This window comes from Chaetomium globosum, genomic scaffold (genome assembly GCF_000143365.1).
Source record: "Chaetomium globosum CBS 148.51 scaffold_6 genomic scaffold, whole genome shotgun sequence".
NCBI classification, from domain to species: Eukaryota; Fungi; Ascomycota; class Sordariomycetes; order Sordariales; family Chaetomiaceae; genus Chaetomium; species Chaetomium globosum.
The window spans coordinates 2,089,091-2,114,367 of record NT_165981.1 but is presented as its reverse complement, the minus strand read 5'-3'; the positions used below and the strand labels follow the sequence as shown (position 1 = coordinate 2,114,367).

The 25,277-nt window shown below is 57.0% G+C and overlaps 9 protein-coding genes across 9 annotated transcripts; 3 read left to right on the top strand and 6 right to left on the bottom strand.

Annotated features, from left to right (window-relative positions):
• Positions 1-1,126: 1,126 nt before the first annotated feature.
• CHGG_09011 (uncharacterized protein) lies at positions 1,127-2,676 on the bottom strand (the record flags this gene model as incomplete). Its single annotated transcript, XM_001226937.1, has 4 exons — positions 1,127-1,144; positions 1,194-2,082; positions 2,214-2,520; positions 2,574-2,676. The coding sequence occupies 4 exons, from the start codon at positions 2,674-2,676 to the stop codon at positions 1,127-1,129; spliced, it is 1,317 nt and encodes a 438-aa protein (XP_001226938.1).
• Positions 2,677-2,780: 104 nt separating this feature from the next.
• Positions 2,781-4,310, bottom strand: CHGG_09010 (uncharacterized protein; the record flags this gene model as incomplete). The annotated part of the gene is made up of 3 exons (XM_001226936.1): positions 2,781-3,829; positions 3,903-4,021; positions 4,261-4,310. 3 exons carry the CDS (start codon positions 4,308-4,310, stop codon positions 2,781-2,783), a joined length of 1,218 nt encoding a protein of 405 aa, XP_001226937.1.
• Positions 4,311-5,874: 1,564 nt separating this feature from the next.
• CHGG_09009 (uncharacterized protein) lies at positions 5,875-6,725 on the top strand (the record flags this gene model as incomplete). The annotated part of the gene is made up of 2 exons (XM_001226935.1): positions 5,875-6,093; positions 6,198-6,725. 2 exons carry the CDS (start codon positions 5,875-5,877, stop codon positions 6,723-6,725), a joined length of 747 nt encoding a protein of 248 aa, XP_001226936.1.
• Positions 6,726-7,168: 443 nt separating this feature from the next.
• CHGG_09008 (uncharacterized protein) lies at positions 7,169-10,148 on the bottom strand (the record flags this gene model as incomplete). Its single annotated transcript, XM_001226934.1, has 7 exons — positions 7,169-7,384; positions 7,642-7,660; positions 7,767-7,934; positions 8,075-8,097; positions 8,156-8,878; positions 8,984-9,457; positions 9,510-10,148. The coding sequence occupies 7 exons, from the start codon at positions 10,146-10,148 to the stop codon at positions 7,169-7,171; spliced, it is 2,262 nt and encodes a 753-aa protein (XP_001226935.1).
• A 1,034-nt stretch (positions 10,149-11,182) lies between these two features.
• On the bottom strand, positions 11,183-13,375 carry CHGG_09007 (uncharacterized protein; the record flags this gene model as incomplete). The annotated part of the gene is made up of 4 exons (XM_001226933.1): positions 11,183-11,298; positions 11,886-12,045; positions 12,381-12,739; positions 13,021-13,375. The coding sequence occupies 4 exons, from the start codon at positions 13,373-13,375 to the stop codon at positions 11,183-11,185; spliced, it is 990 nt and encodes a 329-aa protein (XP_001226934.1).
• A 231-nt stretch (positions 13,376-13,606) lies between these two features.
• Positions 13,607-15,230, top strand: CHGG_09006 (uncharacterized protein; the record flags this gene model as incomplete). The annotated part of the gene is made up of 3 exons (XM_001226932.1): positions 13,607-13,893; positions 14,220-14,258; positions 14,351-15,230. 3 exons carry the CDS (start codon positions 13,607-13,609, stop codon positions 15,228-15,230), a joined length of 1,206 nt encoding a protein of 401 aa, XP_001226933.1.
• A 239-nt stretch (positions 15,231-15,469) lies between these two features.
• On the bottom strand, positions 15,470-17,500 carry CHGG_09005 (uncharacterized protein; the record flags this gene model as incomplete). Its single annotated transcript, XM_001226931.1, has 3 exons — positions 15,470-15,612; positions 15,690-16,234; positions 16,332-17,500. The coding sequence occupies 3 exons, from the start codon at positions 17,498-17,500 to the stop codon at positions 15,470-15,472; spliced, it is 1,857 nt and encodes a 618-aa protein (XP_001226932.1).
• A 1,175-nt stretch (positions 17,501-18,675) lies between these two features.
• On the top strand, positions 18,676-21,181 carry CHGG_09004 (uncharacterized protein; the record flags this gene model as incomplete). Its single annotated transcript, XM_001226930.1, has 3 exons — positions 18,676-18,958; positions 19,057-19,756; positions 19,822-21,181. 3 exons carry the CDS (start codon positions 18,676-18,678, stop codon positions 21,179-21,181), a joined length of 2,343 nt encoding a protein of 780 aa, XP_001226931.1.
• A 730-nt stretch (positions 21,182-21,911) lies between these two features.
• On the bottom strand, positions 21,912-25,085 carry CHGG_09003 (uncharacterized protein; the record flags this gene model as incomplete). Its single annotated transcript, XM_001226929.1, has 3 exons — positions 21,912-23,031; positions 23,254-24,790; positions 24,842-25,085. The coding sequence occupies 3 exons, from the start codon at positions 25,083-25,085 to the stop codon at positions 21,912-21,914; spliced, it is 2,901 nt and encodes a 966-aa protein (XP_001226930.1).
• Positions 25,086-25,277: the final 192 nt, after the last annotated feature.

The window sequence follows — 25,277 nt, the reverse complement described above, 5'->3', positions numbered from 1 at the left end:
GGGGGCAGGGTGAGAGTCAGTGACTGGGCTTTTGTTCGTTGTGTTCCAGCTGCTATCTGGAAGGTAAGGTGGTGTGACAATCGGGGAGTTGCTTACAACAGCGACTCGTCAAAGGCCATAGTGGCGCTATTGAAGGCGTCCATGTCCGAAGCCGTCATGGCCATGGTGTCCGGGCCCGGAGTGGCACCGGACGACAGCACCGGCATGGAATTGAAGCCGGCCATCTCATTGCCGCTCCGGGGGAGCTTCTGGGCAGTTCATGCAGACCGCGCAATGCTCGAATCAGGGTATCCGACAAAGGGTAGATGGATATCTGTTGAGCATGACCTTCGAGATAAGCTTCGATGCTGTGGGTTCGTGACTCGTGACTCGTGGTTCGTGGTTCTTTGGTGCTCGGCGGTCGCATGCGCGGGTCGTGCGCGGCACATGGACTGATTTGATCTGACTGGGAGATTGAAAGTGGGAGGTGGAGAATCTCAATCGCCAAGACTTTTCTCCATTATCCAACCCTCGAGCCAACTTTCCTCAACTGCGAGGCGCTTCCGATTGCCCGCCAGTGCCCGCTTCCCGTCGCTTTAGTGCAACCTCACAGGTCATGGCCAGGTTTCCCCAACTGTGCGCACGGGGCTGGATCCTTTGCCAAGACTTCCCCAGAGAGGGTGAGGTCCTGAAGAAGAGGCATTCGTTAAGGGGTTGCGGTTACTTATGTACGTAGGTAGTCCGGAACACTTCCCGGCGGGCTTAACTCTATGTTTCCGCACATCTTGGATTTTTGGTCTTCTGCTCAACTTGTTTAGGTCGGTTTTATAATAGTCATATTTTCAATAACAACATTTTGAACCTCTCTTGCGATCACAAAGATTGACAACAGCGGAGAAGGGGCCTCTCCCAGCCTTATTCACGGCCTTGGCGCCGTTGATGCGGGGGCTCCAGATGCATCAGGGACTTACTGTGTAGAGATAGGGGCATGTACCCAGTGTCGAGACAACAAGTCAGTTAGAAAACATGGCCATGGTCACCATAAGCGAACCGCAATAATTTAAGAGGTCATGTTGAGAAAATTGAAGCAAGAAGCACAATAACCCAAAGTCCCAGACGTTCATCAAACTGGTATCTTCCCTCAAACCTACGCTATATCCTGCCACTATAACTCGTCAGTCTCATCCAAACACCACAGGATAAAAAACACTCACGTTATCAGGGGGGTTCGTAAACTCCTCAAAAGCCTGCACCACCTCAAACCCCATGGCCAACAACGGCTCATGCGCCTCGTCCTGCACCCAGCTCAGCACGCTCCTGAGCGCCTTGTGCGCCTTATTCTGCCGCAGCCCCATCAGCGCTAGGCCTTGGAGGACCAGACTCGCCTGGGGCGCCGATGATGCAACAAGGGGCGCCACGATGCCCCCGGTCGGCTCGTCGTCCTCCACCGACGACGGCTGCAGGGGGGGGATGAACCCGGCCAACGGGCTCCCGGGGCTGCAGATGATCACAGTGCCCAACAGGCTCTCGCCGTGGCCCTTGGCTCGGACGACACCGCAGCTCTTGCTCTCTTGTAGCGCGAAACGGTATAGCTCCATCACCTCCGCATTGGCGTGGGCCACGATGTGCCCGAGCACGCTGTCGGCGTTGTCCGGACCGTGGATGAGATCGAAGCTGATGCCGGCGCGCTGTATATTCTGGAGTAGACCCTCCGGGGCACCCCAATTGCTGAGGGAAGGGATGGTCATGTTGGCGAGGCGGCGCGGGAACTGGAGGTCCCACCCGCCGTTGGCAAACCACTGCTTGAGGCCGGCGCTATCATCGGCGGGAATGCCGAGGAAGACACCCGGAAAGGACATGCCGAGCTGCATCTTCTTGATGCCCGGCTTCTGAGAGAGGCCACGCAGGGCTCGGCGCTGGAAGGATCTGCCGATGGAGACGTTCCGCTTGGCCGAGTCGACGAAGAGCGCGCCCATGATGCCGTGCCTTGACGAAGTAGGTCGCGCAAAAGCCGTAGAGGGCTTGGGTGCTGCTGTTGCGCACCACGAAGTGAGCTTCCTCGATGTTGGAGTTGAGTAGCTCAAAGGCGTGTGCCCTCGTCGTCTGTAAGAATTGGAGCGCTGGGGCGCTGGCTCTAGCTAGGGTTTGCAGGAGATCGTCTAACCCCCGGGAGTCCCGGTTGGGGTTATAGGCCTCAACGAGCCAGTGTTGCCGGGACTTCAGCGCCTTTCTACTCTTTCTCAAGGTGCCCGGCAGCGTCCCCTGGGGTTTGAACTTGCCGCACAAGACTCGTACCAGGGCGGCCCATGGCCATTTCGGTAAAGTCAAAGGTACAGATGTAGGCACTGACCGACTTATCCATGGCGAAGTCGTAGGGCGAGCTTACAGCGACCACTATGAGCGACTTTTTCTGGCCGCTCGCCCTCAGCATCGAGCACATCATGGAGACGTGCTTGGTGAAGCCTGCCTGGTACAAGTTCCGGTTAGCATCTGCCGTCACGATGATGATGCATGAGGCTCGGTTGATCAAGTTTTCATGTACTACCCACAGATTAGCACAGTTGAACTCACACTGAAATCGTGGGGAGACTAACCTGGCCGAACACCATTCGCAGTGTACGAGGTATGCAGTAGTTTGCCATGCCTGGCACGAGCGAGTGACCTCCCCAGTTCTCTAAACACGCCCTCGCCGCTCATAATGGCCCCTCGATCGCGGTGCACCCATTTGTCGTGATTCGTGGTCGCCTCGAGTTTGTTTTTTTCCAGGAGTGCCTTTGTCATGGAGGAAGCTGGAAGCGGTTTCACCAGAGGTGTAAGCAAGAGCAGTTCTTCCTCCTGGTGCATCGAGTTGGAGGCAATGGAAGAAGCTTTTCGTTATCCCGTATGACAGCGATGGAATCATCGTAGGCCTTCAGCGAGAGCGCAAGATGGCCGGGGTGGATCTTTGACAGCAAACTGATACCGGGGGGGTTCAATGCCTTCTGCCACGAGGTGCACGACTTCTTCATTCGGAATATGCGCTTGAGGGACGTGTAGATGCGCTCCTTCGTGATGAGCTCGTTCTCCACTCCCAGTTTGAGGCCAGCAATAGCCTCGAGCTGCACGTCGTAGGCGCGGCACAAGAGCACCAAGTCGCAGCCGGCTTCCACTGCCATGACAGTGCCTGTCCTGACACCAATCTCGTTTCTGAGACCTTCCATTTCGAGGCATTCTGATATGGCAACACCCTGAAAGCCGAGCTCGTTTCTGAGCAAGTCATCAATCACCTGCTCTGACAGGCAAGCGTGGTTGACACTCATGGACGGGTTGGTAATGCCACAACCGCCGATAAACATGGCGTCCAGGTTTCCCGTGGCGATAGCGTTACGGAACGGGACGAGGGCACTCAGGGAGAGCTCCTCAAGAGTCTGAGTAATGATGGGAATATCCAAACTCGAACCGAGGAAGTCCAAGTTGCCGTACGAAGGGAAATGCTTCCCGCAAGTGGCAAGGCCGGCGTCCTTGTACCCGTTCATAGACGCAATGCCGTACTGCGAGACTTCTTGAGGGTCGTCGCCAATGGCCCGGACACCCAATGGTTGATAGCGCGCGTTGGTCAGGACATCCAGCACCGGACCAAGGATCAGATTTACGCCAACAGCGGATATTTCGGTGGCAGTGGCCTTTGCGATCTTGTAAGACAGCTCCGCGCTGCTAGCGGCAGCCTGGCCCATAGAGCTCGGGAATTGGCAAATGTAATCCTCATCGAAGAGACTGTTGACGCCACCATTTTCTTGATCCAAGGCAATCAACAAGGGGTGGGGATGGCCGGCCTGGTGGGCGATGGTTTGCAGCTCCTGGACGAGTTTTGCTGTTTGTTGTGCAGCTACAGGGTAGTCAGTGTATGATCCCTCTAGTACTATAACCAGCCCGATTGTGATTACATTTGAGGTTCTTTGCAGTGAGCAGGATAGAGCCAACATGGTGTTGCTCGATCAGGTTACGGATTTGGGGGGTTACTTCGGTTCCATCCCATCCCATAATCAGCATCTGGCCGATGGCCCTATTGGAGTGTTAGTAGCCATTGAGTATTGTATGTACATCGTACATCGTATCTGCATTCTAGGTATATCATCTCATTTCCCGACTGACTGACGTGCAGCAGCACTGTGGCTGAACTGGCCGCGTCGTATGAGTGAGAGTGGCCCAAGAAGCAGAGCTGCAACCTCACGACGAGACCAGTCAAGCCACATGAGGCGTCGCGGTAAAGAGCAAAGAAATAAAGAACACCGCATCACATACCAGTCGAGATCCTGCCATAGTGGGTCCAGGTCGGCGTCCAAGTTGGTCATCTTGGGCTGCGGCAATCGGTGCGGTGGGTTTGAAGGCAGTGCTCACGCGACGGCGGCATAATGGTTTTCCCAGCGGTACCGGGATAAGTGGAAACACCAACAGCCACTAACAGCCAGGTGTAACAATGCTGTGTTTCCAGGGTTGGTTAGGTCGTTCAAGGTTGGGGAAGTCAGCGATGCATACCCTACCCGTCCTGGCGCATGGATGGGATGGGCAGCATGTGAAAAGTCCCTCGAAATCCCCCGGAACAGCTGAGTGGCACCAACACTCTCACTGGGCAATTGTCAGTTTGTTTGCCCGTTGTTGGCCGAGGGTTGTGCACAACACAACACAACACAACAAGGGAGGAGGTGGGAGGTGCGTGCGCTGGTGCGTTGGCGAATGGCAATGGTGCCTGGAAGTCCCCAAGCTCAGACGAGGCACAAAAGGATGGAATCGCGCTAGCCCAAATCGGCAGGCACGATACAACGTTTTGGTTAGCCCCAATCCGGCAACGTTACATGCCTTCCCTTCCCGGTCCAGAAGCTCCATCTCCATCAAGCACCACCATTCGAAGCTCCATCCATCATCCATCTCGAACTCCATCAACCTCATCAACAAAGCCAAGCCACTAGCTTGGGATCCGCCGTCGACAGCCGCGCCGCCGACCCAAGGGTTTGGAATGTTCAATCTGCTACTCGGCGGCTGCAATATCCACCAAGCAGGTACCCTCCAGCCTCCCAACCTCCTTCGCCTCTTCCATTGTTGCGTCGCCGAGTCATCCTCACATTCCCTTCCTCGCACAGTGCGACTGTGTTGGTTACAACTCACCCACCACACACCACACACCACACACCACCAGAACGGCCTCCTTCCTGAGGTGACTGGAGACACCCTGAGATGCCATCCACGAGTCAAACGCCCCGCTCTGCCTAGGATGCCCCCAGCGAATGCCGGAACTGGCGGAGACCACGGGCATCTTCCATTGAAGCGGACTGGCTTCGAAGACTGGTGACGCCCATGGGACTGTAATGAGCTTACCAACGCCCCAGATCACGGGGCCGTAGACGGACTCAGATAAGGTAAATCCGGATTAGGTCCTAGGTTCCGGACGTTCCAGTAGCACAGGTGGCGCGTTCCAGATAGCGGCCCATGATCGGTACCACTGCGGGATCCATCGGGCGAAGCACGTCCATCGCAGTATCCTAGGCCCCTCGTAGTTTCTGTTACTGTCCAGTATCCGCTTAATATTTGAACTGGCTTGCCTCTCCTTCTGCTGCTTCCAGTATACTATGGCGTCCCACAGCTAAACCCCCGGGCCACCTGATGCCCTACCGCTCCTTAAGCAGAGCCCTCTGAATCAGTGACTTGATCTCTTTCAATAACCCATCCACCGGGCGCCACCACTTACACCATGCCCCTCGGCGGTCCCGCTCAGCTTACTCCCCGCCTAACTCGCCATCACCAAACTGGACCAACTGCCGTCTCGTCCGTGGCGATGACCTGGTATGGGGTGATGTCTGGGTTAGCTCAACCACAGGCAAGATTATCCGCAGCCAGTCGGCCTTCTACGATGAGCTCACCATGCCCGACGAGGTTATTGACCTCGGTGGCCGCATCGTGTCGCCGGGTTTCATTGAGTGCCAGTTGAACGGGGCGTATGGCTTCAACTTCTCTACCCTCGCCGACGACATGACGCAGTACGGCAAGCAACTGCGAAGCTTGAACAAAAGGCTAGTTCAGACAGGAGTTACCTCGTACATCCCCACCGTGACGAGTCAAACTAGCCATCTCTACAAGAAGGTTAGCCCGCTCTTACCCATACCGGCATGCCAGTATTGACTCTCCAGGTCCTGCCGTTCCTTGGACCCTCAGGCTCCTCTCGCCGTGCCGACGACGGCGCCGAGTCGCTCGGGGCTCATGTCGAGGGACCTTTTCTGAACCCGACCAAAAACGGTGTGCACAACCGCTCCGTCTTGCGCGTTGCCTCATCCCTCGCCGACCTCGAGGACATGTACGGCGCTGCGAACGTCACTCCCTCCTCCTTCCAACCCTCCTCTCCATCATCCAGTTCCACCCCTACCGGTACCACCACACCCACAACCTCAACATCACCCCCCTCCGAGATCCCCATCAAGATGATAACCGTGGCCCCCGAGCTCGGCGCCATGACCAACCTAATCCCGGAGCTCACCGCACGGGGCATCCTCGTCTCGATCGGGCACTCAGAAGCCACCTACGAAGAAGCCTCAGCCGCCGTCTCGGCCGGCGCGACTCATGATTACCCTACCTCTTTAACGCAATGCGCCCGCTGCACCACCGCGACCCCGGGCATCTTTGGCGTGCTGGGCGCGACGGAGCCAGCACCCCAGCCCCAACAGCAAACCCCCCAATCGCAGCCGCAAAAGAGACCCTACTTCGGCCTCATCGCGTGACGGCATCCACCTGGCACCCGGCGACGGTCGAGAATCTCGTGGCGGGGCGCACCCGGTGGGGCCTGGTGCTGGTGACGGATGCGATGCATATGGTGGGATTGCCGGACGGGCGGTATGAGTGGACTAACGGCGAGGGCGAGCACTACATTGTCAAGCGTGGCAGCGTGCTGGAGCTGGAGGGGACGGGGGTTATTGCGGGGAGGTTAGTCGGTCTCTTCTCGTTTTTACTTTGCCTTATTTACATCGCCTCCGTTTCTTACCCCTTTTCCTTGCCCACTCTTCTAACCTTTCCCCCTCACTTTTTTCACCTTCCCTCCTCACCTTCCCTCCTCACCTCCTCTCCTCACCTCCCCCCTCCCCCCTACCTCCCCAACCCACCCACCCACCCCCAAACCAACCCCCAATAACAACAACCCACTAACCCCCACCCCAGCTCCATCACCCTAATCGACTGCATCTCCAACTTCCTCACCCACACCGGCGCCACCATCCCCCAAGCCCTCAGCGCCGTGACCTCCACGCCCGCATCCATGCTCGGTGTCGCGGGTGTCAAAGGCTCTCTCGAGGCCGGAGCGGATGCCGACCTGGTGGTGCTCTCTGAGAAATGGAAAGAGGAGGAAGAGGAGGAGGAGGGAGGGGGTGGGAACAGGCGGCCAAAGCTGGTGGTTGATGAGGTGTAGAAGTTTGGGGTGAGGGTTTTTGAGCGGGGTCGTGGTTGAGTATAATTAGGTTAAGAGTTAAGGAAGTTACTTTGATACCATCCCAGCCCATAACCGGCATTCGGCCCATACCCTATTGGAGTGTTAGTATCCACCAGTAACTCAGATCGTCGCACGAAGTATCGAGAAATAGGGGTTAGTCCGGGTAGTCGGTCTTGTATCACGAATTTAGGTGGCATAAAAATACATAATGCTACCCAGGAGACGAAGCAAAATCTATATTGTTCAAGTAGAGTATGTACCAGAGCTAGATATCCAAAATACATTCATCAGTCATTACATTAACCTTCCTCCGGCGAACAACAGCCCAATATGAACCTACGTCAGCTTAAAGGTCTCGGTCGTCCCTGTAAACGCCTTGATATTCCCAACCAGCGGCTTCGAGTCGCCATAATACTTGATCCGGTACGTGCCGGCCGCGTCCTCATCGCCCGTCTCCCAGGTGATGGTCACTTCGCTGTAGCCCAGAACAAAGTTGGTGCGCTTCCAGCTGTACACCAGCCGCCAGTCATTATCACTCAAAACCTGCGTCCACGTGTTGCCGTCACTGCCCAGCTTCTCAACCGCTGCAAAGGTGCCTTCAAGACGGAGGTTATTCCGCGGGTTAGCACCAACAAAAGTGGCACTTACCACCGAGCCGCGGGCGGACGAGGCTGCTGGCTGGCTTATGACTGCACCGAAACTCTTTCCGGGAGGGGTCGCGTCTAATACTACGCCGGTGATAAAGCTGAGGCTCTTCTCGCGGTTGTCTGGCGGCGTGGGCCCGGGCGGCGGGCTACCTGAGGAAGCCGAATCGAGATACGGCAGGCCGCGAAGGGTCAAGTTGATGTACGCAGGTAGCTCCCATGGTCCGTACAGAGTGCTCGCACCTTCGTATCGCTGTACGTTGTACTCCTCGGGTGTGGTGACGTAATGAGCATACGAGTTGGCCGGGCCGCCAAGGACGACGAAGGGCTCGTGGTCACCGGTGATGGATGCCTCCGACGCGGCAGCCTTGACGGCGTTGCGCCAACGCCGGCCAGCCATGGTACTCGCTTCGGACGGGGAGACGACGATGATAAACTGGCCCACGCGGAAAGATTGAACATCGACGATGTTGGCAGACCACGCGTAGGGAAGGCTCATCTCCCCGACGTCGAGGAGAATCGGCTTTTGCCCTTGGCACTTTTTCTGCTCGGCGCTGGGGACACGGAGCAGGCCCGACACGACCTGCCATAGAGGGTTGTTGGGCGCTCCCTCGTCACCTTGAGTGAAGTCGAAAGCGCCAGGCCAATCGGAGGTTCCTGCGGCGAACGAGTATCCAAGAGCAGCTGGGCACGTCTGCACTACAGTGCCATTGTCCAAGGGAAAGCTGTAGTACTGCATGTCTTGAAAGTAGTGGAACGATCTGACGCTTGAACCCACAACGGCTGTTGACTCGGAGTCAAAGGAGTCCTGAGAAAATCAGCTACACAGCTCAACACGGTCTTGAAAAGGACTTACATAAAGCCCCTTAGCCCCCGAGAACTGCTTCGAGGCGATATCGAAGCAGCTAGATACGCCGAGATCGGGCTTCCGGAAAAACGGCCCTCTGCCATGGCACGACTGCGATTTGCCGTCGGCGCAAGTGCTGGTCTGGAAATCGCACTCTTGGCCGGAGCCGTCTTCGCACCAAGCGCCCAGGATGTTCGGGGTCGTGTCGCCCACATTCGCTTGGGAGAAGCCAGCCACAAATCCGTCGGCGGCTTGATCGTTCCCCTTGACCGACTGCTCAAAAAGGTACGCTGCGAGACCCTTGTTATCGCCGGTAACGTGGGTGTTGTTGCCGAGCATAGACGTTGGGTGAACAGGAAACCAGGTTAGAACGCCAATGTTCTTGCTGTCGGAAGCTCTCTGAAACCGCAGCAGGGTCAGCGTCTTGTCGACATCGTCTGTGTACTGCACGCGCTCAGACTCGGGGTTAGCGAGATATGAGTACGGGCTCCGGTTGATGTTGGCCTCTGAGATGCGGGTGGTGCCAAAGTCGAGGTAGCCCTACGGCAGTCAGCGAAATAGATCCGTAGGTCAACGCGAGGATCCCACTCACCTCCTGGAGCGACTCATGCGCTCTCTTGATCGATAGCAGGGCACCGTCAACAAGTGCCTGGTAACCCTGGTGGTCGAATCCGAGGCTGGTAATCTGCGGCAACAGGTAGTTGAACCAGCCACCGGGTCCGCTGTGTGAGTGCGTGCCGGTAACAGCAACGTTCGACTGCCCGTACATGGAGTAGCCGGATCCCATGGCAGCTAGCCCTTCAAGGATACCATTGCGCACTGCAGTATCACCGCACATGGCGTCGAGAATGAGGTAGACAAATCGGTTTTTTGTGCCGACTTCACCGATAATGAAGGAACGGGCGTAAATGCGCTGCCTCAAGCCAGAGCCGATCTGCTCCGTGTTGGCATAGCCAGCGAAGTTGATCTCAACCACCGGGCCTGTGATATCGGCCTTGCCCACCCCAATGAGATACTTGTCGCCGGTGGCAGTGGCCCTCGATTTAGAAAGGAACGGGTTGTCTGCGTGCTCGGCATTTTTGAATCTCGCAGCAAACTTCCCCTCGGTCGGAGTTGAGCTAAGCTGGGCGAGGGCGAACAACGCGAGGATGAAAAGCGAGACGGCAGAGATGGTGGCAACGAGGGCCCTCTTCGGAGCTGCCACCCCCCGGCGTTGGTGTTGGAACAGCATCTTGTTTTGCCTTGCTCCGAGTGACGGAGTTGCGGGGGGACGCGTTGGTGGTTGTCGACGAGGAGCTGCACTTATACACCCCCGGGGATGACACGCTTTTAACCCTGTGACCACCGGGTTGTGATGTTGTCGTGGCAGTCGGCAGGGATTCCCCGCAAGCTGAGCCCGATCTGGGAAGCTCGAATCTTCAAAGTTGAAGCGGCGGGGAAGCCAGGCAGGAACTGGGAAGCGACGTCGAAAGGGGCAAGAGCTTGAAGCGCCTATCGGGGGAGCCTTCCTCTTATGACAGCCTGCAGGCGCGCTTGAGAGGCGGGTCGCATTCGCTTTTTATTCCGGAGCCATCTCCGACTAACATCTTCGTTTCCTACTAATGCCAGGTTCACAGGCCACCAACCACCACATACCACCTCGGTCTCGGCAATCCAATACTACTGTGTAAGCTTCTGAGGTGCCGGGTGATGGTCCAGTCACTGCCAGTCTTTTCACCTGGGAGGGAAACTCGCTTGCAGCGGCCACAACCCGGCCCAAGCCGCTCGCCGCATCTCCCCCTGGAACAATGCCGATCAGGCCAATCACAAGGCAGTCGGTCGTCATCGTTGACCAAAGTGGCTTGGCCGAGTTCTTTTGTATGTCTCTAAAATTTACATGGTGGTGAGACTACCAACTGAGGCTGGCCATTGGATATTGAAGGGGAATTGCGATGGGCTTCGCAAAACGAATGGCATCCCAGTCCACGGCTGGGGAGTTGAAATGACGTCTGGACGAAGAAGGAGGGTCAGCCGACGTGTTCATTGGGTAAACCGATCCCACCGCGATCTTGCTTTGAGCTGCAGAGTGTCTCGCTTGGCCCAGGTCGTGTTCGGGTCATGTGCGGGAACTTTGCCAAAAAATCGCTGTTTTTTAACACCGAAAATGCGACTTAGTTGAGGCTGTTGTAATGTGAACCCTATCCCAGTACCTACCCATCTAAGGTACCTTGGCTGCAGTAGTAACCCCAATCTAGACCTACGTCCATGACGTTCTGGGGTTACGTTTTAGCAGCAGGTTCCCCAACGGAGCGAGCGTGCCCAAGAGAGTGCCACCAGAATTTCAACGGCGAGGTAAGTAGGGGCAGCAACGAAGTGTGCCACGGCAAGACCTGGCCAGAAGACTGTGGAGTTGTTGACAGCATCGACTTCACAGTTACAGTCCCGGCATCTCATGCCAGCCCCATATTTTACCACTATACCTAATATATCCCTACATCGTACAACAACAAACATCGCCGCCACCGCCAACCACTCGCATGATGAACAGCGAGACGAAGCCAAGACCGCGGCTCTTCGCTTTTGTGTTCGCTCTGATGGTGTGCCCGAAGCCAAGAAAGCCGCAGCACAATGACAAAAAACAACCGACCCATCCTTTTGCTATGCAAGTCCATGCCACCGTGATGAACCCCCGACAACCCCTCTCAGAAACCGAGAAGAAACCCCGAGTAAACCGGCGGAAAGGAGGGTAAGGTGATATGTGGAACGTAAGGATAATAGTAAGAAGATGAAACGCCCTTTCCATAACGCCTGTGTCCCCCGCCCCCCGTCCCCATCCCCGTCCCCGCCGCTTGAAATGTGAATATTTCCTTCCTTCATAAACATCCATGATAAGGCTTTTTCCCACCCGCCCACCTTCCAAAGAAGTTTTCCCTTCCCTCCCCGCCCCGCCCGATAACCCGTTTTCCTACCCCAGGCATACGATGCCTACCCGTCTTTCTGTTTGACCCGTCCTTCGTCCCGCCGGCCTTGGTGTAGGAAAGAAAAGCGACGATGCCTCCCAATCTCTGTGCATTATTCGGACATGGGATCTCAGTTGTTGTGGGCCATAGCCGAGCGGAACTGGCCGCGTAGCGGTAGGATTTGGGGAGCTGTCGTGTGTCGTGCTATTAGTGTTGCTGTTATATAGAGACCACCGGCGGTGGCGTTCCTGGTGGAGCCTGCCTTTCAGAGTCCGAGCTGGCCGACGGTTGGCTCCATAGCATTCTCTGCCAAATTTATCAGCAGTTGGGCGAGACAGCGTTTGGTAGCCGCGTCATCGCGCAGAACAGCTGAGAAGGTTTGGTCGCGGAGTGGTTGGGGGAGGCATTGTCGAAAGGCTTCACGCCGCACGGGCGTTGTCGCTAAGCCTACAGAGGGCGAATGTCAGTCTCGTGCAAAAGGTGGTAGAGCGGAATGGGCGGGGTCACCTGAGAAAGCACCTAACCACATGCTTCAACAGCCTGGCAGTCTGCTGCTCTACCAACTGAGCAACCATGTTGCTGAGGACCGTACCCACGGCATAGAACCGCTCATAGGTGGCGCAAATGTAGTTAAGGCCGTTGTCGTCGAGCAGGATCTTCTGGACGATGAAGATGGCCACCGTCTTGCTGAGCTCGGAGCCCGTCTCCATGATCCGGAGGCATAGCGGGATAATCTCGGTGGTCAAGAGGAAGTTGATGACCTCAGACGAGTCGTTCTTAACCAGCGCGCCAATCACGCCGAGCGAGGTCAATCGGAGATATTCGAATGGGCGCGACTTGGATGTCGTGTTGAGAAAGGGGTATAGATACAGAGGGATGTGCGCTGTTCTTGTCAGCAACCCGACGCTGGGATCGATTTGGTTCCGGCCCCGTACCAGTCAAGAAGAGAGTGCGGGTCTCGTTGTGGGATGCGACGCATTGGAGAAGGGCGAGCGCATTGCAAACTCTGTTAGAGGCAGCCGCGGTGAGCTGCGACGGGCTTAGGAGGTTGTAAACGCTGATTATTTCTTGCAACAGCGACGTCATGACACCTACATGGCCATGTTAGCAAACACAGGACGCGCTACAGCCGAGGGTGGCAGGCGAAACCCGGGCATGCCGTACCGAATGAGTGCCACAGAATCAAGGCCAGCTCGGGAACCTGCTCTCGTTTCTTGCTAAGCTCCAAGAGCGCGCCCTCGCGCGTGTTCTCGTTCAGCAGGTCGGCAATGTACTGCAGCGTCCGACGGTTGTCTTCGGAGACAGACGACTCGAGGGTGCTCTCCTGGGCATGGGCCTGAGCCAGGACGCCAGCGGAGTTGTGGGCGCTGGCGATGCGGTTGTAGTGCTGCTGCTGGGCGACATTGGCGGCGGCGGCGGCAGCCTGAGCGTGGTGTTGGTGCGACGTCTGCTGGTGCATCCAGGCCGAATCGGCCTGGGGGTATTGGTGGTGGCCGTAAACGTGTGGATTGGGCATCATCTTGGCCGTAGGCGGCGATGGGGGGGCTGACGTCGGTTGGAATATATAAGGGCGGTCGCAGCGCAAGCAGCACGGGCGTCAGGAGAAAGGTTGGGGGAGCTGGGGTGTCGAAGAGTTCGGATGTTGGAATCGTCAGGAAGGAGTTAGAACGTCGGAATCCACCGGGGGCTATTTATCGCGCCAGAAGAGATGATGCGGCAGGATCGGGCTGTGAGTCATGAGAGATAAATGATGATGTCGATGCGGGTGATTCAACAAGCGGCCCTTTTTCCTCGCGCGGTGTGTGTGTTTTCACGTGTAGTGTTGTTGACCGAGCCAGGTGGGGGAAATGGTGGGAAGTCTCGATGGTGGATGACCGGCAAGAGGAGGCACAGAGCCGCAGCCGAATGTTTGACGGCGGTTCTTGGCGGTCGTGCACAGGCCAACCGCGGGGGTGAAGGTTTCTCGGCTTATTTCAGCCCAACAGGGCACGGGCGCCCCGAGAACCCCGAGGGTTCCATGTTCCGATGGGAGTCGAGGTGAGTCAAGGAAAGGAGATTTACATGGTTATTGTGAGCCAGTCATTACGGCAACAAGGCCGCGAAATCCAGAGAAGTTCCCGTCAGCGCCAGGAAGAGCGTTACCTTCGTATTCCTTCGCCGACTATCTTAACCTGAGGAAGCTCAGCGAGCGCGGAATCTGGTCAGAGCCTGGCATGAAACCAGCGGTACCTTTAGGTATCTGCCGAGACCACCTAGGTACTTATGGATAGCCGTCACTCATGTTTACCGGACTTACTACAATACCAAGGCCTCCTCTCTCGATATCGCTCTCCGCCCAAGCTTCTTATGAACGTAGTTGCCAGCCCGGGCTGGTACACGGCGACACAGGTTGAACTACCTAAGTACGTACCTAGGTACCCATCCAACTCGGGGCCCAGGGCCAATATCACAAACGTAACCCCACCCCCTGCCTAAGTGACCACCACCCCAAAAGCCACAACCACCACCAGCAACACCGAACCACCACCATGGCCAACCACCGCAAGACCTACTTCTTCCCCCCAACCTGGGACTACCACCCGTCCGGCCCCCTGCAACTCGGCAACCTGATCCTCTCGCCCTCCCACCCCGCCGACGCCCTTAATGGCCCGTCCAGCCCCCGCCCCGCCCCATCCACCCTCTTCCCACCCACCACCCAAACCAACACCACCTGGTCAACCACGGACCTCACCCAGGGGCGCTACGGCCTGTGGACGCAATTCCTATCCTCCATCCTCGGCCTGGGCCTTGACCTCGGCACCACACACTCCGCCTCCACCCTGCAGACCTTCCGGTTCGCTCGCACCGAGACCCGCGCCTTCACCCCCAGCCCTCAGTTCCTCCGCGCCGTGCTCGCCGCCTCGCCCGCCGCGCTGGATTTCCTCCGGCGCTGCCGCTTTCGCAAGCATCTGTATATGGTTACGGCGGTGAAGGTGGTGCGTGGGGCGAGCGTCCGGACGGAGCGGGTGAGGGCGCGCGGGGTGGAGGTCGGGTTGGAGGTGGATGGGGCGTTGGTGGGTGGGGTGCCGGTGGGTTTGGGCCCGGAGGTGAGGGTGGAGGGGCAGCGTGGGGAGGAGGGCGCGTTTGAGGGGGAGTCGGACTTTGTGTTCGCGTTTGGGTTGAGGAAGATTGTGGTGCGGCGCGGGACGGGGGAGGTGGTTGGGCAGGCTGAGTATACGAAAGGTGCGTTGTATGATGGTGATGTTGGGGGTGAGAAGGGGGAGGTGTTGTTTGAGGTTGATGAGGGGGCTTGTGAGGAGGTGTGGGTGGATGGAGATGATGGTGTGGCTGTAGTTGAAGGTGATGAGGAGATAGTGTGTGTTAGTCCCCAGTAGAAGGGTGGCTGGTGGCTTTGGATGAAGTGGCTTTATATGAAGGGCTATTGCTAGGTACAAAACGTCCGATTCACCTTTTCCACGGTCTCCCTTCGAGAATGCTGGTCATTAAAAGCCGCCTCTCCTCGGATGGCCGCCCAACAAAGTCGCTAAGTGACAACACGTTATACCCGGCCCTTTCGTTCGATACGTGAAGCAGCCAGCTCTTCATTCTGTCGTATTCTTTGAAACCCTCCGCCTTATCCGGCGGCAAGTTCTGGCACGCGTACAAGAGCAAGACTGCCACCATCCCCGCTGCAATCGGCGTCGCGAAGGATGTCCCCGATTTGCGCTTGGTCCAGGGGTACGACGAGAGATGCCGCGGCCAAGCAGACTCCACGCCCTCACCCAAGGTTAAAAAGTTGACATCACGACTCCCTGCAGACGGGCTCGTCCTGGAATAATTTCCTTTCCCATCACCGGAGTAGATGCAAAACACGTTGCTAAGTCGCGCGGGAAATGCCGGAGCCGGGTCGACGCCTCCGGTGTTCGAGGCGGCGGCGAACATCAAGACCTTCGCAGCGTGGGCTCGAAGAAGGGCCGCTCGGAGCTCATCACACCCGTCCTCTCTTTCGTCGAGGACGCCGAAGGACATGGAAATGATGTCTACTTGCCACACGGCCACGGCATGGTCGACGGCTTTGGCGATTTGGTGAAGGGAGAGAGGATTCTTGTTGTCGGCAATTTGGGCGACGTATACATCGCAGTCAGGTGCGACGTCTAACAAGAGGCCGATCACATGGGTACCATGGCCGCAGGGGTCGCTTCCAGTTGTTGCGCTGTTGGCGGGTAACCAGCTTTTCACATCTTTGATTTGCTCCACGTTGGCCTGGATGGATGGATGACCCACATCGAGGCCGGTATCTAGGACTGCCACTTTGATACGAGGTATATCGGGAGTATTTTGAATGAGATTGTCGTAGAAATTTCGATGATGGTTGATGAAGCTGTCGGCATGCGCGGCGCTACAACAAGAGTAAAGTCCACAGTTAGTAGCCCTGATGGAGTCGGGTGGCACGTAGGGCTGGGCTCTGAGCCCCCCGGTGAATATTTTCCACTTACACATCGGGGAGCACATTGTCAGGCGTGTAGTCGTCAAACAGACCAGTGGACTTTGGCAATGGTATCCAAGGGCGCCGGGTACGTGGAATTGGTATGGGGTTGACGGCTTCCACCGGTACACATTTAGTCCACGCACCAGGTGACGTATAAGCGGGTGATCCTTGTGGCGGATGTTCTAGAGTGCGAGACTGATCGGATAGAGCGGTATCCCAGGAGCTTCTAGTGGCCCTCGCGTTGGACTTCCTCCGTGTGATCGGCTCAGGAGACTCAGACCGCTGGCGTTTCCGCTGGTATCGTGGAATGGACTCAACAAGACCGTCTTCCAGTTTGCAAACAAGCTCCCTGTAAATCTCTTTTCGTATCGTAAGCTCAGCAGTCTTGCTGTCAGTGCCGCTTAACCGCAACGCCTTTGAAATCTGGCTGTGAACCATGAGGCAGCCCCGTATGGCTTGTACGTAACTATCGTCGCGTTCCTCCTCAAGCATATCGACCATCTCGCAAAGAGCTGCCCAAGTAGCTCGGTTGGTCGCGCCATAATGGCGAGTGACTTCGAGGTCAATGATTTTACCGAATTCTATCTCCAAAAGGAGCTTCGCAAATGACAACAGGGCAGGATGGCCAACGCGAAAGATATGTGATTCGTCTGTTGCTGAATAGCCAGAATCAAACGAGAGGTAGAGCGTCTCGCTCCCGGAAGATTTGCTCGGAGCACCGAGAAAGTAGATGCGTTTGGAGCTCAAATCGCTATCGAAAAAGTCCATGAGACAGTAGCCGAGCCGAACCGCCAGAGCTCGTTTCTCCTGTGGCTTGTACCTTACTGCGGGGGACCCGCTCGCCAGCGTATCGAGAGTGAGCTGCTCAAAGGCTCCATTAGAGATGAGCTTTTCGAGAGTCTCGTCGGGTGGCGCCGGCGACCCTCTCTGCGACGTGGTCCAGGCGCCAAATAGGCCATATTGCTCAATGAGAACGACAAGGCCCTTGCCTTGACCGGTGTTCTCGCTGATATCGGCGCATATATTCTGGATGGCGCCTATGGAAGCATCCCACCGGCTAGAACGCACGTATGAGTCAGTGAACGGCTCTCGAATCTCGAAGGGGGAGACGGAGTGCGAACGTACGATTGGATCGAACCACAGTGCACCTCCAACCACCCGCATCGGTCCGGGCATGTTGACAACATTAGATCCAGCTCGGATGACACGGTTCCATTCTCCGGTTCTTCGGAAAGTTTCAAGATGATTTCATGATTCCGTCCGCACTTGAGATGGTCAAAGAGAGCTCCCAGGGTTGAGGTGGCCCGATCGCGCATCTCCAAGTCCTTCCAGCTCCTTTTTCTTTGCCTCTCGGCTCTCTTTGCTGGGCGGCTTCTCGACTCCCGATCCCGAGTGGGGAGTGAGAGGGCTCGGGTGAGGAAGTCGTTGTGTTCGGTGACCTGTTTTAAGGCGCGGCTCAACTGGTAATCATCATCTGGGGGTTTGAATAACGAAGGATTTGAACTGCTCGCGAGATCGTAAGTTTCGTCTGAATCCTGTAGGAATTCAACCAATTCGCGAAGGCACGGGTAGTCCAGGCCACTCCTCGTTGCGAAGCGAGGGTCGACAAGCCCATTCAGGAGATGGCATAGTTCTTTTAGTCTCGTATCGCATTCTTCAAACTCGGAATCTGAAAGCGCGCGGGAGACAGCATTGAGCAAAAAGACACGTCGGAGCTCAAACTCGAGAAGACCTTGTGAAAGATTGTCACTGGGTCCACCAGAGAGACAATCTGGGATGGCGCTGTCTGCAACGGAGGTTGGAACGAAACGAGATTTTCTTTGGCCGACGAGCTTCCCCAAGGCTTGAAGAAGTCGCCATTCTCCGCATTCAATAATATAGCGCATAGGTAACCACTGCACAGGTCCAGTCGAGCGTATATTCGCGTGCAGGTGTTCTCCGATCTTGAGGGTTATCGGGACTCGGGAAGGTCGAGACAAGGCTCAAGTGCCAATTGCAGATTTATGAGCAAATGAGGGGAAGTTGCACAAGATTCTTAGGTACCTAAAAATGCTGACACCCACTGCGAGTCTGCAAGAAACTGCAGGATGCCTCAATTTGCCAAGCTTTTCTCCTGTTGGGGTGAAGCAACGAACCGAATTGCCCGCCATCTCCGCTTTCCCGGACCAACCCAACATATCGCAACCCCGAGTCCCAACGAACATTGAGGGTCCCGTATTGTCTCGTTAAGTTGGGACAAGCGTAATATGGCCACTGAACTCCCGCAGCGCCCACGACTGGGCCCTGCGACTTCTGCGAATTCTGTGATCGCACCTGAGGGGATAGCCCCAACAAGCCCACAGGATGGAACCATGGACAAGATGGACATTTGGGACGAAGATAGCGACCTTCTATATGACCTAGCTTGTGAGAGTGAAGCTCTTTTCGATGCCCGCATTGCGGAGTTTAGGAGCCAACAGTCCCGCGTCGCCGAGCTGCTCATTGAATATCAACAGCGTTTCGCGATATGGGCCGCTCACCTGGGAGTTTTTGCTCGACCAAGTCAATCTTTGGATAAACGGCTTGAAAACTATCCCGACATTGTCGACCTCACCGCGCGCCTCCTGGACATCCTCCGTCGCAGCCTTACCCAACGTGAGTAATTTGACGCTGACCTTTTTCCACGGTTCACAATACAATATTGTTGGGGAGCTAATGGTGTAAAGTTTCGGCACCTATGCAGCCCACGACAGGGGGAAACTCAGAAGACGGAAGTGATGCCAGCGAGGACCGGCGCACCCAGGATGCCGCGTTGGCCGCCTTGGAGGCGACACTTTCTCGGCTGAACAGACTCGGGGTCACAATTCGTCAAACATCGCGCGAAAAGATGGTTATCAAAACTCGGAAGTTCGCTAGCGGCCTGGACCTCAAGGGCTTCACTGACGCCTCTCGATGTGTAGTGCACCTCCTTTACCCAAGCACTCACCACTCGTTGAGTGAGTACCTCGCCAAAACCATGACCAACAGGTTTGTCACCATGTTGTACCTGGGCCACAGAGGAGGAAAACTACAGTCACGCCGATACACCAAGTCGCCCCTGATGCCCACAATTGGTGAAGCTGAAGAGCTCACCATGAAACCGAGTCCACTTGATCAAACCCCTGGGGCAGAAATTGGAAATACGAACAAACAGACCTCGCCAGGAGACCGGAAAATCCCGTACGCGGCTTCCCAGTCTGACCTTTCCACCATCAATAGCAAACAGTTGCGACTGGCGCTGCGTAGATCCGACTACCTCAGCGCCCCAACTGAACGACGAAAAGGGACTTCCTCAATTCAAGTGAGCCAAGGCAACTATCCACCCGCGCCATTCCACAAAGATTCAAACATTGCGGCTTGTGAGTGGTGTGGCCGGCCTATGGACAAGAGGGAAATTACGGAAAGCGAGTGGAGGTCCGTTCCACGATACCTATCTGTTCTTCTCTCTGGCCCTAACAACTGACGGCGTAACTATCCAGACGGCACACTGACGACGACCTCAAACCTTACCCCTGCATCTCGGAGGAATGCCCCGACGGACATCCAGTCTATCCGAGTTTCGGACCGTGGCTCAGCCACATGGAGAGCCACAGCAAACGATGGCACCAGAGGGTGTATCTGATCCCTGGTTGGGTGTGCCCGGTCTGCGAAGACAGCCATGACGTTTACAGAAGCCCAGAAGCGCTCCATCTTCACCTCACCGAGACCCACCACGATATGTTTGACGCTAGTAGGCTCCAAGCCGTTGCTCGTCAGAGCAAAATTGAACGTCCAAGGGCGTGGAATGAGTGCCCTTTATGCTGCTTCACCGTCGAGGAGGTTCCCCCCGGGCCCGACACGGGGCAGAAACGCCAAAAGAAGCAACTTCACCAGGAAAACGATAAGAGGCCAAAGACCACTTCTAAAATGCGGGATTCAACTCCATCCAGGGAAATCGAGTATCATTCAGACAGCTCGAACGACTCTATTATTACGGAAAAGCACCTGACCTCGGACGACACCGAAATGATGGCGCGACACATCGCTGGACATTTGCAAACTCTCATGCTGCTCACCATACGCCTTGCCTCCCTGCAAAATGAAGAAGCTGGCGACAGCGGACAAGACGCCAACAGCGATTCAGTCGACCTCGGCGACAGCATCGACGGGCTTAAGGCCGGCGATCCCGATGAAACATCTGATATAAGCGTCCCTGAAGACCTCGAGATGGCGGACGCGGACCAGGGGTTTGACGAAGCTATAATCTCAGATGATCACTCCACAATCCCCGATGCCGATGTAGATTTTAGCGAAATCGGTGTACGGCAACAATATGACGGCTTTCCGGCAGAGGAGGACGGGTTCCTACAACAGCTGATCCGATCTGGTGCATATCAAGCACACCTGGATGGCAGTCCAGGACCAAATGATGCGATCCCAAACGCTGTAGACCCGTATATCATCACCGTCAGTCCTGATAGCTCAGAAGCTTGGAAACCCGACCCTGAGGCGAATCCATTTTCGGGCCCCAACGCCGACCTCCGGATAGACAATATCATTTTCCCAGAGGATTTATACAGGTTTCGCCCGATCAACGCTCACTTCTCCCCTGACTTCACGTCTCGCGATCCGGATTGCGAGCGGGAACGCCCCATGATAAACATCGTGTTGCCGACGCCACCCCTTCCACCCAACCAACAGGACGTGGGTATTCCACCTCTGTTACAGCTCACCCATGAAGCTCAAGGACTGGCGCAAGATCATTCCTCGCCGCGCCACGAAGTCCTTGACGATGTGGAGCTCGGGGAGCGCGAGGTCAAAGAACACAGTGACTACATGGAGAGAGTATCGTCAAGCTAACCGCTTAGTCTGCTCAGTCACTGAGCCTACTGAGCCAACCCGTAGCTTGGTATACGCGCGCGTGTGGCCCGGGTTACAGGTCGTTCCTTATTGCTAGCCCCCTGGCTCCATTTTTGTATATCTGGCACAGTGGTCATAGTCTACGAAAAGGGGTCTTACTAGGCCTATATCTAGCGCCTAGTATAGGACTTTCCCTAAGTATCTGTAACTTGCGTTAGGTACCTCTACACCCGGTACATTCGCACCCCTGGTGACAAGTCCCCATACTCTCGCTATTAGATTTCCAACAAGCTTTACCCATATAGTTCGTGCGACTGAAGAAGACCACCTGAACGCTTGGTTGCCTACCTACCTAGGTAGGCACGGATCACAACCTGGGCCAAAATCAAGACAGCCAAAGGTCAAATTTCGTACGTACGTACGCTCAGTCATCCATCCCTGACAGTCGAAAACTACAAAACAAGGACAAACAAAAACTGTCAAAAAGTATTTTCCAAACTCACCCATCCTGTCTTAAAAGTACATTAACCATAACAACAAAACCAAATTGCTCAACCTGAGCCGAATTGAAGAAGAAAAACCTAACCAAAAACAGAAAAAATGCCAAGTCTTCCGTTTTGAAACGCCCGCCTCCCAATGCTCGACTCAGAGTCGACCACCCCGTTTCACTAACCCAGGATATCTATGCCTTGTCCCTACCGTCCCATTACCTTTCCCTTTTTTTAGTCTATCACAAGAGAACAAAGAAAATGATGGCGACACCACCAAGCCCCAGTGCCGTGATGACACCCGGAGGCGCATCTTTCACACCTCCGCCAGTGTTTATGATGGGCATCGTTTTGGCGCTGGGGTCGGGAGTTGGAGTCGACGTCTCGTTCTTGGAGCACGGGCAGGGGATGGGGTAGAGGACTGTCAGTTTTGTGAGAGTCTCCATGGGACCACCAGGGCCGGTTGGCGTGCCTGATGTGATGGGCCCGGTCGAGCCCTCCCCACCAGCACCGCCACCGCCGCCGCCGCCGCCGCAGATGTCGCAGGGGCTATTACCCGGCGCCGGCGTTGGGGTTGGTGCACTTCCGGTCTGGGAACCATCACCGCCCGAGCCTCCACCGGAGCCTCCGCCGCCGCCGTTAGAATCACCACCTTCACCGCCATAACCGCCGTCGTCACCGCCGCCGCAGGCTTTGCAGGGACTCTGGCCTGGAGTCGGGGTTGGGCCACCGGTGTCGCCAGTCTGGGAACTCTCACCGCCGGATCCACCACCACCTCCAGAACCGCCACCAGGTACCGGAGTAGCTGTGCTACCAGCTCCCCCGGTTTGGGAGCTGTCACCTCCGGAGCCGCCTCCAGAACCGCCACCTCCAGAACCGCCACCAGGTACCGGAGTAGCGGTGCTACCGGCTCCACCACCACCTCCAGAACCGCCACCAGGTACCGGAGTAGCTGTGCTACCGGCTCCCCCGGCTTGAGAGCTGCCGCCGCCGGAGCCGTCATTACCTCCGCTACCACTCCCATCCCCGCCACCACCATCCCCTCCCCCGTCGGAACCATCGCCACCCTCACCACCACCACCACCCTGCGACCCCCCAGGGACCGGAGTCGCCGTCTGGCCGGCACCACTCTCAACAGGCGTCCCGCTCCCACCTCCCCCTCCAGCGCCGCCAGGGACAGGGGTAGCAGTACTCCCCCCCGCTCCACCACTCTCAACTCCACCACCACCACCACTACCACCACCACTTGCCCCCGGCGTCGGCGTAGGCGTCCCATTCTGCCCCTCCCCCCCACCCCCATTTCCATCCCCACCCTCCTCCGGAAGGGTCGTGACCTTCGGCACACCCGCCTGATCGGCGTCACTGTCGCCGTAACAGTCGCACCACCTCCTCCAACATAACTCCCCTCCGACGGCACCATGACGGTCGACAGGAAGGCGATGGTCGATTGAACATGCTGCCCGGGCTCCTCAGACATCCGTCACGGTGGCTTCCTTGATGATGGTGGTTAGCGCCTTCCGGAACCTGTTGGTCCTTGCTGTTGCTCCCGGCGTGCCGCCGCGCCCGCAAATGGTGGGGGGTCACAGGATCGGGTTGCCGTTTGCGTCGGTGGTCGTGATGACGGTGGGCGTGCCGGCTGCGGCTCCGGGCGTGCTCGCGCCGGGTGTGCCTGCGCCGGGTGTGCCTGCGCCGCCGCCGCCGCCGGGCAGGCCGGAGGTTGCGATCACGGGGTCGCCGTTTGTCTCGCCGCCGCCGCCGCTGCCGTCGTCTGAGCCTGAGCCTGAGCCGGGGCCTCCCGCGACGGGAGTGGAGGTGATCAGGACGGGGTTACCGTTTGCGTCCGTCGTGGTGATCACCGTGGGGGTTCCGCCGCTGGCGCCGTCATTAGCGCCCACGGCGGTGGTCAGGATAACGGGGTTGCCGTTCGCGTCGGTCGTGTAGATGGTTTGCATGGAACCTCCACCGCCGCCGCCACCATTGCCGTTGTCTCCGGATTGGCCTGAACTGCCGTCGCTGCCGCTGCCACCGCCGCCGGGCAGGCCGGAGGTTGCGATCACGGGGTCGCCGTTTGTCTCGCCGCCGCCGCCGCTGCCGTCGTCTGAGCCTGAGCCTGAGCCGGGGCCTCCCGCGACGGGAGTGGAGGTGATCAGGACGGGGTTACCGTTTGCGTCCGTCGTGGTGATCACCGTGGGGGTTCCGCCGCTGGCGCCGTCATTAGCGCCCACGGCGGTGGTCAGGATAACGGGGTTGCCGTTCGCGTCGGTCGTGTAGATGGTTTGCATGGAACCTCCACCGCCGCCGCCACCATTGCCGTTGTCTCCGGATTGGCCTGAACTGCCGTCGCTGCCGCTGCCACCGCCGCCGGACCCGCCTGAGCCGGCGGTGCTGGGTGGTGGCGTGGAGGTTATGAGGACGGGGTTACCGTTGGCGTCGGTGGTGGTTATTACCGTGGGCGTTCCGCCGCCAGCACCGTCACCGGCACCGGGCGTGCCCGCCCCCGGGGTGCTAGGGAGCGTGGAGGTGAGGAGGATGGGGTTGCCATTGGCGTCGATGGTGGTAATAGTGGTTACCACAGCCCCACCCGCGGTCCCGTTGCCGCCGGCGGTGCCGTTTCCGGGGAGCGGAGTCGGCAGCGGAGTTGGAGTCGCGCCTGCTCCGCCTCCCATGCCCCCGTCTACTCCGTTGTTGGTGCCGTTGATCACGACCCACGTGGTGGCCTGTAGTTTTGTGATGGCTGCGCTGTCGAGGAAGTCCTCAAAATTGAAGTTCTGCCGCTTGGTCTCGTCCATCTGCATTCCGCTGAAGGCTAGCGAGAACTTTTCCTCGATGATCAGCGGGTGCGGCTGGATGTAGAGGAGCGTGACCAGCATCACTGGCTGATTTGTGCTCTGGCCCGACATCTGGAAAGGTACCAGCGGGTTGATGTCGGAGATCATGACGGGGTTGTCGGACGATCTCGGTTGTAAGCCTGACTGGATGTAGGAGATGTAGAGTTTGGACGATGCCATGATGTCGAGGGGGTCGAGCGAGGTGAGGTTGATGGATAATTGCATGCCCAACGCGATGTAGGTGCGGTTCGCTTCCGCTTGGGGGTAGATGATGATGGGCTCTGAGGATAGGTCTGGTGCTAACGTTAGCGTGGGTTTCCCCCTCTGGTTGGTGTTTGACATACCTTCCCAAGTACATTGGGCACCAGGGGTGTCAATGGTTGAGGCGCCCATCTTCAACATCATGTTGTTGGCCGCGCTATACTTTCCGGCGCCAGACTGGGTACTTGAACCTGCGCCCGAGCCGGACTCGGAACCCGAGCCCATCAGCGACTTCTTACTCCAGAAGCCTGCCTCAACATGGCCAGACAAGAGAGAAGTGGCAAGGAGAGCCGTCAACGGCGAGGGCAAGAGAAAAAAGCCACGCATCTTTACGATGCGTGGTATATAAAAGAAAAGAGAAAAGGAACAAAGGGTGTTAGGGGTTGTAAGCCAGACTTTGGTCTGGAGACATCAAGTGTCTGTCAGTCACGTTTGGAGAACAGCGCAATGGACTTGCATCTAGGGATCAATGCTCATCCTTGGGATAGAACTCGTTCTTGAATGGGGTAGAGATGAGCA